Genomic DNA, 11,217 nt, shown 5'->3' on the forward strand with positions numbered 1-11,217 from the left:
AGAGAGAGAGAGAGAGAGAGAGAGAGAGAGAGAGAGAGAGAGAGAGATTGAAAATGAATGAGATAATTAAAATCCAATAATTACACAGTTAAGAAGAAAATACAAAATATTCCTTAGGTCCAGGGATCAAATTTGTACAAAAGCCAATTTCATGCAATCAACATGTGTGTTTGGCTGAGCTTTGGTTTTACTGTGTCAAGCTTCATTCAGAAGTGTCAATAAGACACTTCTAAGCCCCCTGGCAGGAGCTAAACTGAATAGGAGCTTAGAGGTTACAGCAGACACAGAGGCCCAAGGTCTCTGCAGCCCCCTGCAGCCCCCCTGCAGCCCCCTGCAGCCCCCTGCAGCCCCCTGCACCCCATCTCCTCAGCATCAGCTTCTGCTCACCATTCTCTGCTTTGTTTTCCCACAGAGGAGATTCTGAAGAGCCACATTGCGCATTGGTGGTCACCAGATGGTACAAGGCTCGCCTATGCCACCATCAACGACTCCCGGGTTCCACTTATGGAGCTACCAACCTATACAGGCTCTGTCTACCCCACTGTGAAGCCCTACCACTATCCTAAGGTAGGCAAAGGGCAGGCTCGCTCAAACCCAAGTCATTCATGAGCTTTTTCGCCCACTGGTTCCAAGTATTGTCAGACGCCTTTCGTGGCACCACTGTAAACACTCATTACATCACATGAAAGTCCCAGCACTTCTGGATCTTTATAGCATGCAGCTTCAGGAAGTTGGAAGGACCTCCCTCTGGGGCCTTGGTGATGCTATGCTGTCTTTAGTCACTGCTGGGTGTGGGAGCTTGTGTTCCCCAATATCCATATGTTGAGATCGAAAGATGATGTGGCCCTTGAGAGGTGATCAGACCATGAGTGAGAAGCCTTTAGGATTGGGGTTAGTGTTCTATGAAGGACTCTCCCTTCCACTCCAGCCATGTGAGGAGGCAGTGAACAGGCTCCATGTGTGAGGCCCAGGCCCTCACCAGACAGAATCATCAGGAACCCTGGTCTTGGACTCCAACTCCAAAGCTGTGAGGTTTTTACCTCTGTTGTTTATAAGACACCTGGTCATTGAAATTTTGGTATAGTGACCGAAGCAGACAATGGCAGGCCTGAGCCAGTGGGACAGCAAGGAGGAGGGTACAGTAGACTAGGAGGGGACTACAGACTTCTTGTCTGTATCACATCCAGCATCCAAGCACAAGCCAGGTCCATGATCCTCTCACCTGGGATGAGGCTGGCATCTAGGAACTTGGATGCAGCTCCAGAGCTGGCTAACCTACTCCCCTATGGCATCACCAAACTGCTTTAAGGCCAGTAGTCAAACAGTCATGACTCTCTTAATGCTGGGCCTGCCTCTGACCGAGAACATTTGAACTGAGACCTCCTGCTTTGTCTAAAAGCCAGCAGTGCGCGCTTCCATATCTGTGGAGGACCCATGATGAGAACAAAGGAGAAAGGCAAGCTCAACCTGGTTCCTAAAACTGTGGGCCAGAGAAAGCAAACAGTGAGCTTGTCTGGTCCAGCTGCCAAACAGAATATCACAAACCTGGGCAACTTTGACCAGAGTAGTTTCCTCCCAGTTCTGTGTCTTCACTACCACAGAAGCATTCTTGTGCAGCCTGGCTAGCTAGAATTGGGATGTTGGCGATCCAGGCCCTGATGAAGCAAAACAAATGTCTTCTCATGAGTGCCATTTTTAAAACAGGATCTCAAACATCTCAGGCTGGCCTGGAACTCTGTGTAGCTGAGGATGACCTTGAACTTCTGATCATCTACCTCCCAAATGCTGGGATTACAGGCAGGCATCGCCGTGCCTATTTTATACAGTGCTGGAGATTTCACACAGGTTTCTGTGAGTGCTAGACAAGCATGCTACCAGCAGAGCCACAGCCACACATTCTGTAGCCATTACTTCTTCACAAGGCAGGTGATGAGAGCTCTGGTAATGTCCTCTCTTTATGACACTAACACCATCATTGGGCCCCACCCACATGACCTCATCTGATTCTAATCACCACCCACAGAACATACTCCCACACGCTATTCACTGAAGGCAAGAGCTCCAGCATAGGGATCTGGGGAGTGTGACCAGTGCCCATCAAGCTCCCAGGGTGGAGGAACATGAGTCCCTGAGGCCACAGCCTTGTCTCTTTTCCTCTCCTGGGACAGTCTCTCACAGATTTGCCATTGACTGGGTGTCTCTGTTTTCCCCACCTGTCTCCAGTGTAATACAAAGTCTGCTAGCTGGACTCAGTTAACTATAATGTATGATACTAAGTCCATATCTCCCTAGCCCTTCTATATCCCCTAATATATACAACACACACACACCCACACACACCCACACACATACACCCACACACACACACCAGCCATACAAATAAATACCAATCATACATACACATGCATACATATATACATATATCCTAAACAAACGTCATTGACAACCTAACCCTCTATGACTCCTTCATTTGGTAGTATGCTCTGGGACTTGTGAGGGATTGGAAAGTGCCATCTTGCTTAGCTCTTGGGCTCCCACGTTTTAACAGAAATTCCACCAACTCTGATTGACAGTTCTGGCTACTGCCCTCTTCTCCCACTCACAGTCAGAGCCCTGAGGCACACAGACACCAGCCTGCTCATTACTGTGGGGCAGAGTCTCTCTAACATAAATGTACAGAGGGAGTGAGAACATCAGGCTAGACCAGCCCTGATGAGGCCACATCTCTCCCAAACTCTTTCAGTCCAGAATTCGTTCTCCAGACCGAAAGGATGCCTGGTCAGGTCTGTGGGTCCTTATTGATGAAGACGTTCCTGTGAGCTGTGACCAGTGCTCCGTACCTCCTGTGCATACTCTGTACTCCATGACGCTGTGCCTCTCCTGCCCTCCTCCACAGTTTCCTTCCCTTTCCTGTGGCTGACCAAGTCCCACTGACATTGGCAGACTCAGTGAACTGAATGGAACGGGAAGATGCCAAGACTCCTGGAAGGAAGAACTGGCCTAAATATCTCTTTGCCTTTTACAAATCCCGTGGTTTAGGGCTGGAGAGAGCTCACTTGGTAAAATACTTGCCATGCAAGCATGAGATCTAGAGTTTGAGCCTCAAATTAAAAAAAAAAATCTGGGTGAGGTAGGATATAGTTGTAATCCTAGCCCTGGGAAGGCTAAGACAAAATCCCTGAGGCTTACTGATAAGGTAGCTTTGGTGAACTCCAGACCAGTGAGAGATGCTGTCACAAGAAAAGAAAGTTGACAGAACCTAAGGATGCACGACACCCAGTGTCACCCTCCAACCTCCAAACAGGTACAAACACGCACGTAATGTCACATGTACACATGTGCACACATACACACACATACAGCCACATGCAGACACACAACTGATCTGTCCTCAACAGAAGTTATAGTCTTCAGTATCAATCTCCACAGTACCCGGATATGAGTCTTCCAGAAGAGATGTTGCAAAGCCAGGGTGGACTCCAGGCCATTCCTGCCAGGCTGCTCTCTCACAGCTCTGTCCCCTCACTTTGCAGGCTGGCAGTGAAAACCCCAGCATCTCCCTCCATGTCATCGGTTTGAACGGACCCACCCACGACCTGGAGATGATGCCACCTGATGACCCTCGCATGAGGTTGGTGTGACATACCATTGCATTAGGAACAAGTTCAAAAGGAAGCAATTAATACAGCATCTCCAGAATAGGCTCTCTCTCTCGTAGCAATGGCTAGATTCTAAGCACTTTGTTCTTCCAGCCTTCCTTGCCGATGTGTGGTTTGTTTACCTGGGGAAAATAAAGGGGAAACACCAGGCAGCATATACTTTAATTCTTTACCATATATCAGGATGAAGAACCTGTCCCATGAGAAGGAAGGTCCTCTGGAAAAGCATGTCTGGTCAGCCCCTGTGTCAGCAGGGACATTCACACAGCAGACAGATGACACCCATGGATGGCCTGGTACATGAAAATCCTGGAACCAGATTTCAGTGGGTGGCATCCCATTTTCAGGATTTTAGAAGACCTCTAACTGAGCAGCTGTAACACCCTGATGGGTCCTGCTCTATGAAGGCCAGACCTCCCAGTGGATGGCAGCCATGTGCTTCAGAGGACACGTGGAAATCACGTTGCTCAATCACTAGCAACATCAACTTTGTATGGACTTTCTAGTTAAATCAGAGCTGCCAACTGGGATCCCATCTACATTGGTGGGATTTGAACATCAGCTTTGCCCTTCAAGTCAAGCTATGTGGGGACTGATACCATCCAGAGTCTAGTTCCACGGCCACTGTTCCTCTGGTGGTAAGAACAGTGAGGGAAAGCGGGTGTGGTATCCCAGGGCCCACACATCTAAGGCTCTGCCCGTCTGTAAGTGGACCTGTGTGAACCAAGAGCACGCTGTTTGGAGACCCAGCAGGCACCCAGGCCAAGTTTTGTCATCTAGCTAGCCTGGATCTTCATGTTTCAGTCACTTACAAATCTCCACATTATTAGAAGTTTCTGGCAGCTCCTGGAAGAGCTTGACCTAGCTGTTCTGGCTTCTCCTGGGGAGGGTTCCCCACCACATGCTCACCCTCTGTTCTCTTCCTGACATTGAACCCTCTGTTCCCTAATGTGTAGTTTTCTTCACTAAGGCAGCAGTGCTCATTCGACATTAGCAGACTGAGCAACATGGTACAGCCCTGTAGAATTGTGCAGGGGCCTTGGGTGTTTGGGGGTAGGGGATGAAAAGAATGATCTTCAGAGAGGTCCACAGCACCCCTCCCATGCAGAATTCTACTGAGGCCCTTTAACCCTTTCTTCAGTGGGACTTGATGCCATGGTGCCCATGGGAGAGAATGGGGGCAAATCAGGCTTGGAACCTGTGCTCTGTAAAAGGAGAGCCTCTTCCTTTCTCTTCCTGCCCTGGACTGGTTTTACCCCTTAACAGTCAGGATTAGGTATCTCCAGCTGAGGTCTCATAAACCTGAACCCAGGCATCTTCCTAGGGCAGGACTCCTGTGGCTCGTCACCAGGCAGACCCCTCCATGTACACCGGTTGAGGAAGACCAGACAATTTGCCTGACATTCTTAGCGAAAATGAATCAGCTCAGGTTATTGCTCCATATCTTTCCTGAAGATTCCTCTATTCCATCATTTCCTTCTCAGCCAATCCCTGCCAAGCCTCCTGGGGCCCGGTCCAGCCAACATGCTGAATTAATACGGAAAGTCACCTGGAAAATTTCAGCCATCTGTTTGAGTTAATTGGGAGTCTCGTTTAGTCAATTTGGTGATGCTGTTTCCACAGGCTTGATTAACTTCAAGGACAATGAAAAATTAGCTGCAGTCAGTACGTAAAGTTTGAACGCTGGCTTTCAGGTCTTCTGCTTGCTCAGATTTCTTACACTAAATGCAGCAGCATGCTTCAAGGACAACACAAATCTGTGACATACAGATGCTACTCAACCTACTGACTCTCGTCACACTGCCTAGAGAGTGTTGGTTTTTATGGCTTATTTGTTTTTATTTTGTGTCTACAAGTATTTTGCCGGCATTTAGACATGTGTGCAGCACAAGCACTCAGTGCCTGCAGAGGCCAGAAGAGGGGGTCAGATCCCCTGGAACTGGAGTTACAGATGGTTGGGAGCCGCCGTGTGGGTGCTGGGAACCCACACTGAGGTCCTCCTCAAGATCAGCAAATACTCTTGGCCTCTGAGCATCTCTCTGGCCCTAGTAGAGAGTTCTCTAAGATGCACTCAGAGATTTCAGAGTGCAGTCTCAGTGCGAGCACAGTTGGTATTTGCCTGTCACTCAGCCTAACTCTAAGAATTTAGTAGTGAGTGAGCACGAAGCCCACAGTATAGAGGGTGAGACAGAGATCAGGCAAAGTGTCACAACCATGTAAACAACCATGGGCCTGAGAAGAATCATGGAAGTGCAAGAAAAAAAAAGACGCCATTTGTCTGGAGTTGACCGGGTCATAGACCAGAATTTCTCAGCCTGAACACACATGAAATCTTAGAACTTTTGAGTCTTGTGGGGCTCCCCTGTGCATCACAGAGTCCTGAATCTGCCCTGGTTCCTCTCTACTCACCCCCAGCAATGAATGGAAGAGGCTTTCTGACATCAACAAAGCTCCAGACACATAATCCCTGACATGAAATGAGGTTCCTTGCCCACAGACTGGACTCAGTTCTGTGGTCTGAGACATCACCAGGCTCTCTTGCTGGTTCTTTCCTCTGTAACGAGGGAGAAAGTTCCCATTACAGAAGTGTGTAGTGTAGGCATAAATTTTTTGCAACCACTTTTAGTAAGGGTTCAACCTCTCCTCTAGCCCACCACCCAGCAGAAGTAGTGGAAAGGAAAAGTTATTAGGATATGGGGGAATGGGACCTGTTAGCAATAGTTCTTTGGTGGAGAGCTCAATCTTCTTTCTCCATAGGTCAGTCCTGTAGCAAACACCAAATACAATGTAGCAGCTGCAGAGCAGTCCTCTAGGCAGGCAGACACCACACACGAGCCAGCAGCTTCAGTACAGTGCTCTCAGCAGACAGACACATTGAACAAACTAGCAGGTGCAGTTAAATCTTTCAGAAACTTCCAAGTTCACCAACCATCCCGAGGCAAGGCTGTGAGATGGGTTAAGCTGCAGCAGGAACCTCATGAGCAGTTCTTCTCTCAATGGCAGCATTGCCACAAGTTGAGCTCAACAATGCTATGTAAGGCGAACCAATACCTGTGTGTCGTTAGAGTAGAATAGTGAGGGAGAGCAAACCGAATCAATGCTCAATGCTCTTACTCCAACTGTCTGTGGGGTTATGTTTATACTCCTTCATCACATGTCCTTTCATGTGTCTGCCATATCAAAACATCCCTTCGCTTGTGTCTGCTTCAGAAGAACAGTCTTTCCTGTGTCTGCTTTAGCCAGACATCCTGTGTGCCCCAGAAAAAAACATCATTTGACATCATTGACTTTCCAAAGAAACTAGTAGTCTTCTGGGTATCTGTCGAACTCTATGAGGCAGTGCAGGGACCACAGGCCTGGCCCATGCAGCCATCAGTCTTCTGGCTGGCCATATTCTCTGCCGGCCACAGCTTTCCCCTCAAGAGTCTCCTATATACCAATGAAGTTCTTGTTTGTGTTGCTAACCGGCTGCTTAGCATCACCACTGGGCATTCTCAGTTAAGCGGTGAAATTGCGAGTCTCAGGTGAGACAAGGGACTTGAGTTGAAGATTTGATTTAACTCTAGAGTTAACAAAGGATGCAAGAATGTGCCACATGGGTCCAGATGCCATTGGAGAAGCCGCGTATCTGGAGATAATTCAGCAGACATGTGGCAATGAACTTGCTGGATTCCTGCTGCTCCAGCAGGCAGAGTCCAGAAGAGTCCTCTGCAGCAACAGGGTTACAAGTTGCCTAGTAAGACAAAAGCAGTCAACACCAGAAGGGATGCTCCTCCTAATTTTGCAGGATCTCATTTGCCCCTGACTCCAGTCCCAGGGCACTCTACCACCTTCTTCTGGTCTCCATAGGCAGCCCTACACATGTAGCATACATATACAGGGACACAAAAATAAGAAGTAAAAAGTAATACTTCAAATTTAGAAAGTGAAACGAGACCCTTGCCTCTTGTAGGGTGTAAAGGGAACTTTTTCAAACACCTCAAGGAACAGTGAGATGGGCCTGTGGGTAAGGACACTTGCAGCCAAGCCCTGGCTGCAAACTTGGACCCAAGTTTGATCCAGAGTCAACTCACAAATATTGTCTTCTAACTTGCATACATGCACTGTGGCACACACATACAATTATGAGAAATTTTAATGCCCTTGAAAATGTAGGAAGAAGTAGGCAAGAACCTTGGAAGTGCAGGCCTAAGTCAGCAGGTAAGCCTACAGTCAGCAGGAGGACCTACAGTCAGCAGGCAGGCCTACAGTCAGCAGGAAGACCTACAGTCAGCAGGCAGGCCTACAGACAGCAGGCAGGCATAGAGTAAAGAAAGACACCAGACACCGTGTCGGTTTTCCTGACACATGGCTGTTCTTGGCCTCTCCCCAGCCTGACATCCTTGCTACTGTATTACACTGGCCCTGTAAATCTTTCCACTTGGCTCCCAGGCCCTCAGGTTTTCTATGTGCCATGAGCTGTTTGGCACTAAGGCAATGTCGATCCTCCATGGGAGTGCACAGTCCCCAACGCTGTGACAGCCTTCTGCTGTAAAGAGGTGGGGCAGGAGCCAAATGCAGAGTGAGAGGGTCCAGTGGAAGTGTTGAGAGCACCTCACAAACACATCAGGAACCTACCAACATCAGAGGCATCTTGGGAAACGTGTTAAGGAGAACTGAGAATAACCCTGTGGTGTATGCAATTCATACAAGCACTCCATATACATAAAAATGAATAAATACATCTTTTTTAAATTATAATTTTTTAAACATAGATATACATTTTGATCTGGATATAAATATGGCTACTTATAGAGACAGGGATATGTTTTAGTTACAAGTGAAGATATAGGTGCCTGTTCTCTCCCTGTTTTCCCCTACAGCCATGTAGAGATTGTCCATGTCCATGAGTGTGTATATAGCATTCAGCCAACATACTGTACACCCAAACTGTACAGAGGGAGTTGGTGAGCAACTCCATTTCCTGGGCAGCTGATACTGCCAAGCCTTCTCTACCACCAGCCCCTCCTCTACACCCAGTACCCATGGCACAGCCTATGCCAACACATGTATGAAACTCTGCCTTTCTTCTCTCTGCTTTAGAGACAGTGCCATACTGTGGTGGGTCTTGGCTACTCGGGATAAGAAGCTCTTCTGGGTGATGGGAGTCATAGTCATTCCAGGCTGGGGAGTGAGAAACCTTTGTCCCATAGATTCACTGCAAAGGATGTCACAGAGTCACTACCAATGACTGGATTAGGCACCTTCACTAGTTAAAATGCTAGCTCATAGGAGTTGGAAATTGGGGTCTCAGAAATCTGATTAGATGCATTTCCAGGGGAGACACAGGGAAAATCCAACGCTCGGTGCTAACTCAGGTGTCAGGGGCACCTGGAGCATTCTGAGGATGTTGTCAGTAAGCAGTAGTGAGTGATGAGCTCTTTGGCAAGCCTGCAAAAAGAGCAGCCATCAGTACAAGGCGGGACTGACATCTGAGTATGTCAGCAGCATTCTGGACAAGGTTTCTCCAGACCATGTTATAAAGCTGCTGAGTCTGTTGATGGTAAATACAAAGGTCTTAAGTGACAGCTAGTCTTCTCCCCTGAGCCACAGCTAGCAAACAAGGACACTGGTTTGAGGACATCTGTAAGAGAGCAGGACTTGACAGACTCTGGCCTGCAGTGTGTTTTCAGACGTGCCTGCGTGCACCAAGCCATGGGAGAATGGATGTACACCTGCTGTCTGCCAACAGGTCGGTGTTTTGTTTTGGTCTCCCCACGACCGTCTCGTCTCAAGGGTCCTGATGTCGCTAAGGCTTCTAAAGATTTCTCATTTCCCTCATACATCCGTCCATGACTTACAGAGAACAAAAACAAGAAGAGGGCAGGTGACTGCTAAAGGGACCCCTGGTTCTTTACAGGACCAGGCCTGGGTCTCTAAAGCCAGAGTCCATTGCCACCTGAGCTCCTCCCTGGCCCTCAGCTTCCTTTGGAAGCAGAAGCCTCTCCTCCCCAGTCTCCCCTCAGATTCTCACAGTGAGGAGATATATTCAAAGGGCTCCCTGTAAGCCTGATACTCTGTTTGGTGTCACCAGGTGGGCAGGTCCTGCTTTTCTGTGTGTCCTGGGGCTGTGATAAGCAGAGTCTTGTACAGAGGGTCTCGATAGAGTTTGACACAGAAGTAGTGAGCAGGCACTGGGAGCCCTTAGTGAGCCACAGGGGAACACTAACTTAAGATCAGATGTGGAAGGTATGCATTCAGTGTAAGGACCCCAGAAGGTCAGAGTGAGCGACTTCCCAGTGGCCAGAATAGAAATAGACAGGGTAGTATCAAGATGGAGCTGAGAAGATCTGGGGTCATGCCCAGCATAGAGGAAACTGAAATAGGAGAGAAAAGCCAGACACTAGGCCTTCCCCTACCATCCTCACAGAGAGAAGGTGTGAAAGGTACATGAGTGGCCTTGGCACCAAGCAGGTGTCTATAGGCTATTCACACAGCCCAGCATGACCAAGATAGTCTAGATGTTTCCTTGGCAACAAGATAGTGTCATGAAGCTGGTACCAGGCTGAGCATGAATGATGCCCTCTCTGGGAGCTGCAGTGATCACTTCTTCCACCCATACCTCAGAAGTCATTCTCTGTTCCTCATCTGTGAAAGAAGGGACCTGAGTCCTTGAGATACTCATAGGGCTCGCTCAGAAATTTGCCTGATATATTAAAGACTCTTCTCGCAATGGCTAATGTTTTCTTTGGTGAGGCGTTGTGTTGAAAGAGACAGCTGTGAACACGTATTTTTTGTCCTCCCGACTATCCATGCCTGTGCTCCAGAAGAGAAAAGACAACCCTCAAATGAACTTCATTTCACATTCTTACAGGGGTGATGCTTACAAAGAAGTGATCTGGACCAGTAGACACTAGGAAACTGTAGAGCCCGAGACCTAGAACATTGGGTACTCTGTTGTCCAAGTACTGAGGATACAGGTGGGGTGTATTCTAACTGGATCACAAGGGCAGAGACAGCCACATGGAACAAGCCACCAATTGTCTAGGACCTTGGTTTGACAGAGGACTCTGAGGAGAGAGCTGCAGAAATAAATATCACCTCTTCCTCCCTTCTCTTAAACCTCTTGACAGTGCCCTTATAGGGCAATCGGAACCTTTCCTTGTGCCATCTGTCTCAGTTACATTAGCGTTTGATTGGAGGGTTGCTTACAGTTTCAGAGAGTCAGTCTGTGATCATCATGGCGGGACATGTGGCAGCAGGCAAGCAGGCATGGCTCTGGAGCAGTAGCTGAGAGCTCACTTCTGATGCAGAAATTACAGGCAGAGAAAGAACGTGACTGCTTGGCATGGGTTTGTAAAGTCTCAAAGCCCACCCTTCGTGACACACCTCCTCCAACAAGGCCACCTTGTAGGCCACACCTCCTAATACTTTCTAAATACTCTACCTACTAGAGTATTTACACATCCCGACAGTCAGCCCTGCTGCATATCTAGCCCCTCTGAGAGAGAGAGAGAGAGAGAGAGAGAGAGAGAGAGAGAGAGAGAGAGAGAGAGAGAGAGAGAGAGAGAAGCATGCA

At 48.2% G+C, this 11,217-nt stretch overlaps 1 protein-coding gene across 1 annotated transcript in view; it reads left to right on the plus strand.

The window, feature by feature from the left end:
• Dpp6 (dipeptidyl peptidase like 6) overlaps window positions 1-11,217 on the plus strand; it is a 613,823-nt gene that overhangs the window by 522,129 nt on the left and 80,477 nt on the right. The window contains exons 9-10 of the mRNA XM_028774777.1: window positions 413-567; window positions 3,534-3,631. Of these exons, the coding sequence (XP_028630610.1) occupies window positions 413-567; window positions 3,534-3,631 (253 nt within the window). The remainder of the gene's footprint in view (window positions 1-412; window positions 568-3,533; window positions 3,632-11,217) is intronic.

The sequence above is a fragment of the Grammomys surdaster genome, unplaced genomic scaffold (genome assembly GCF_004785775.1).
Source record: "Grammomys surdaster isolate TR1022 unplaced genomic scaffold, NIH_TR_1.0 242, whole genome shotgun sequence".
Taxonomy (NCBI): Eukaryota; Metazoa; Chordata; class Mammalia; order Rodentia; family Muridae; genus Grammomys; species Grammomys surdaster.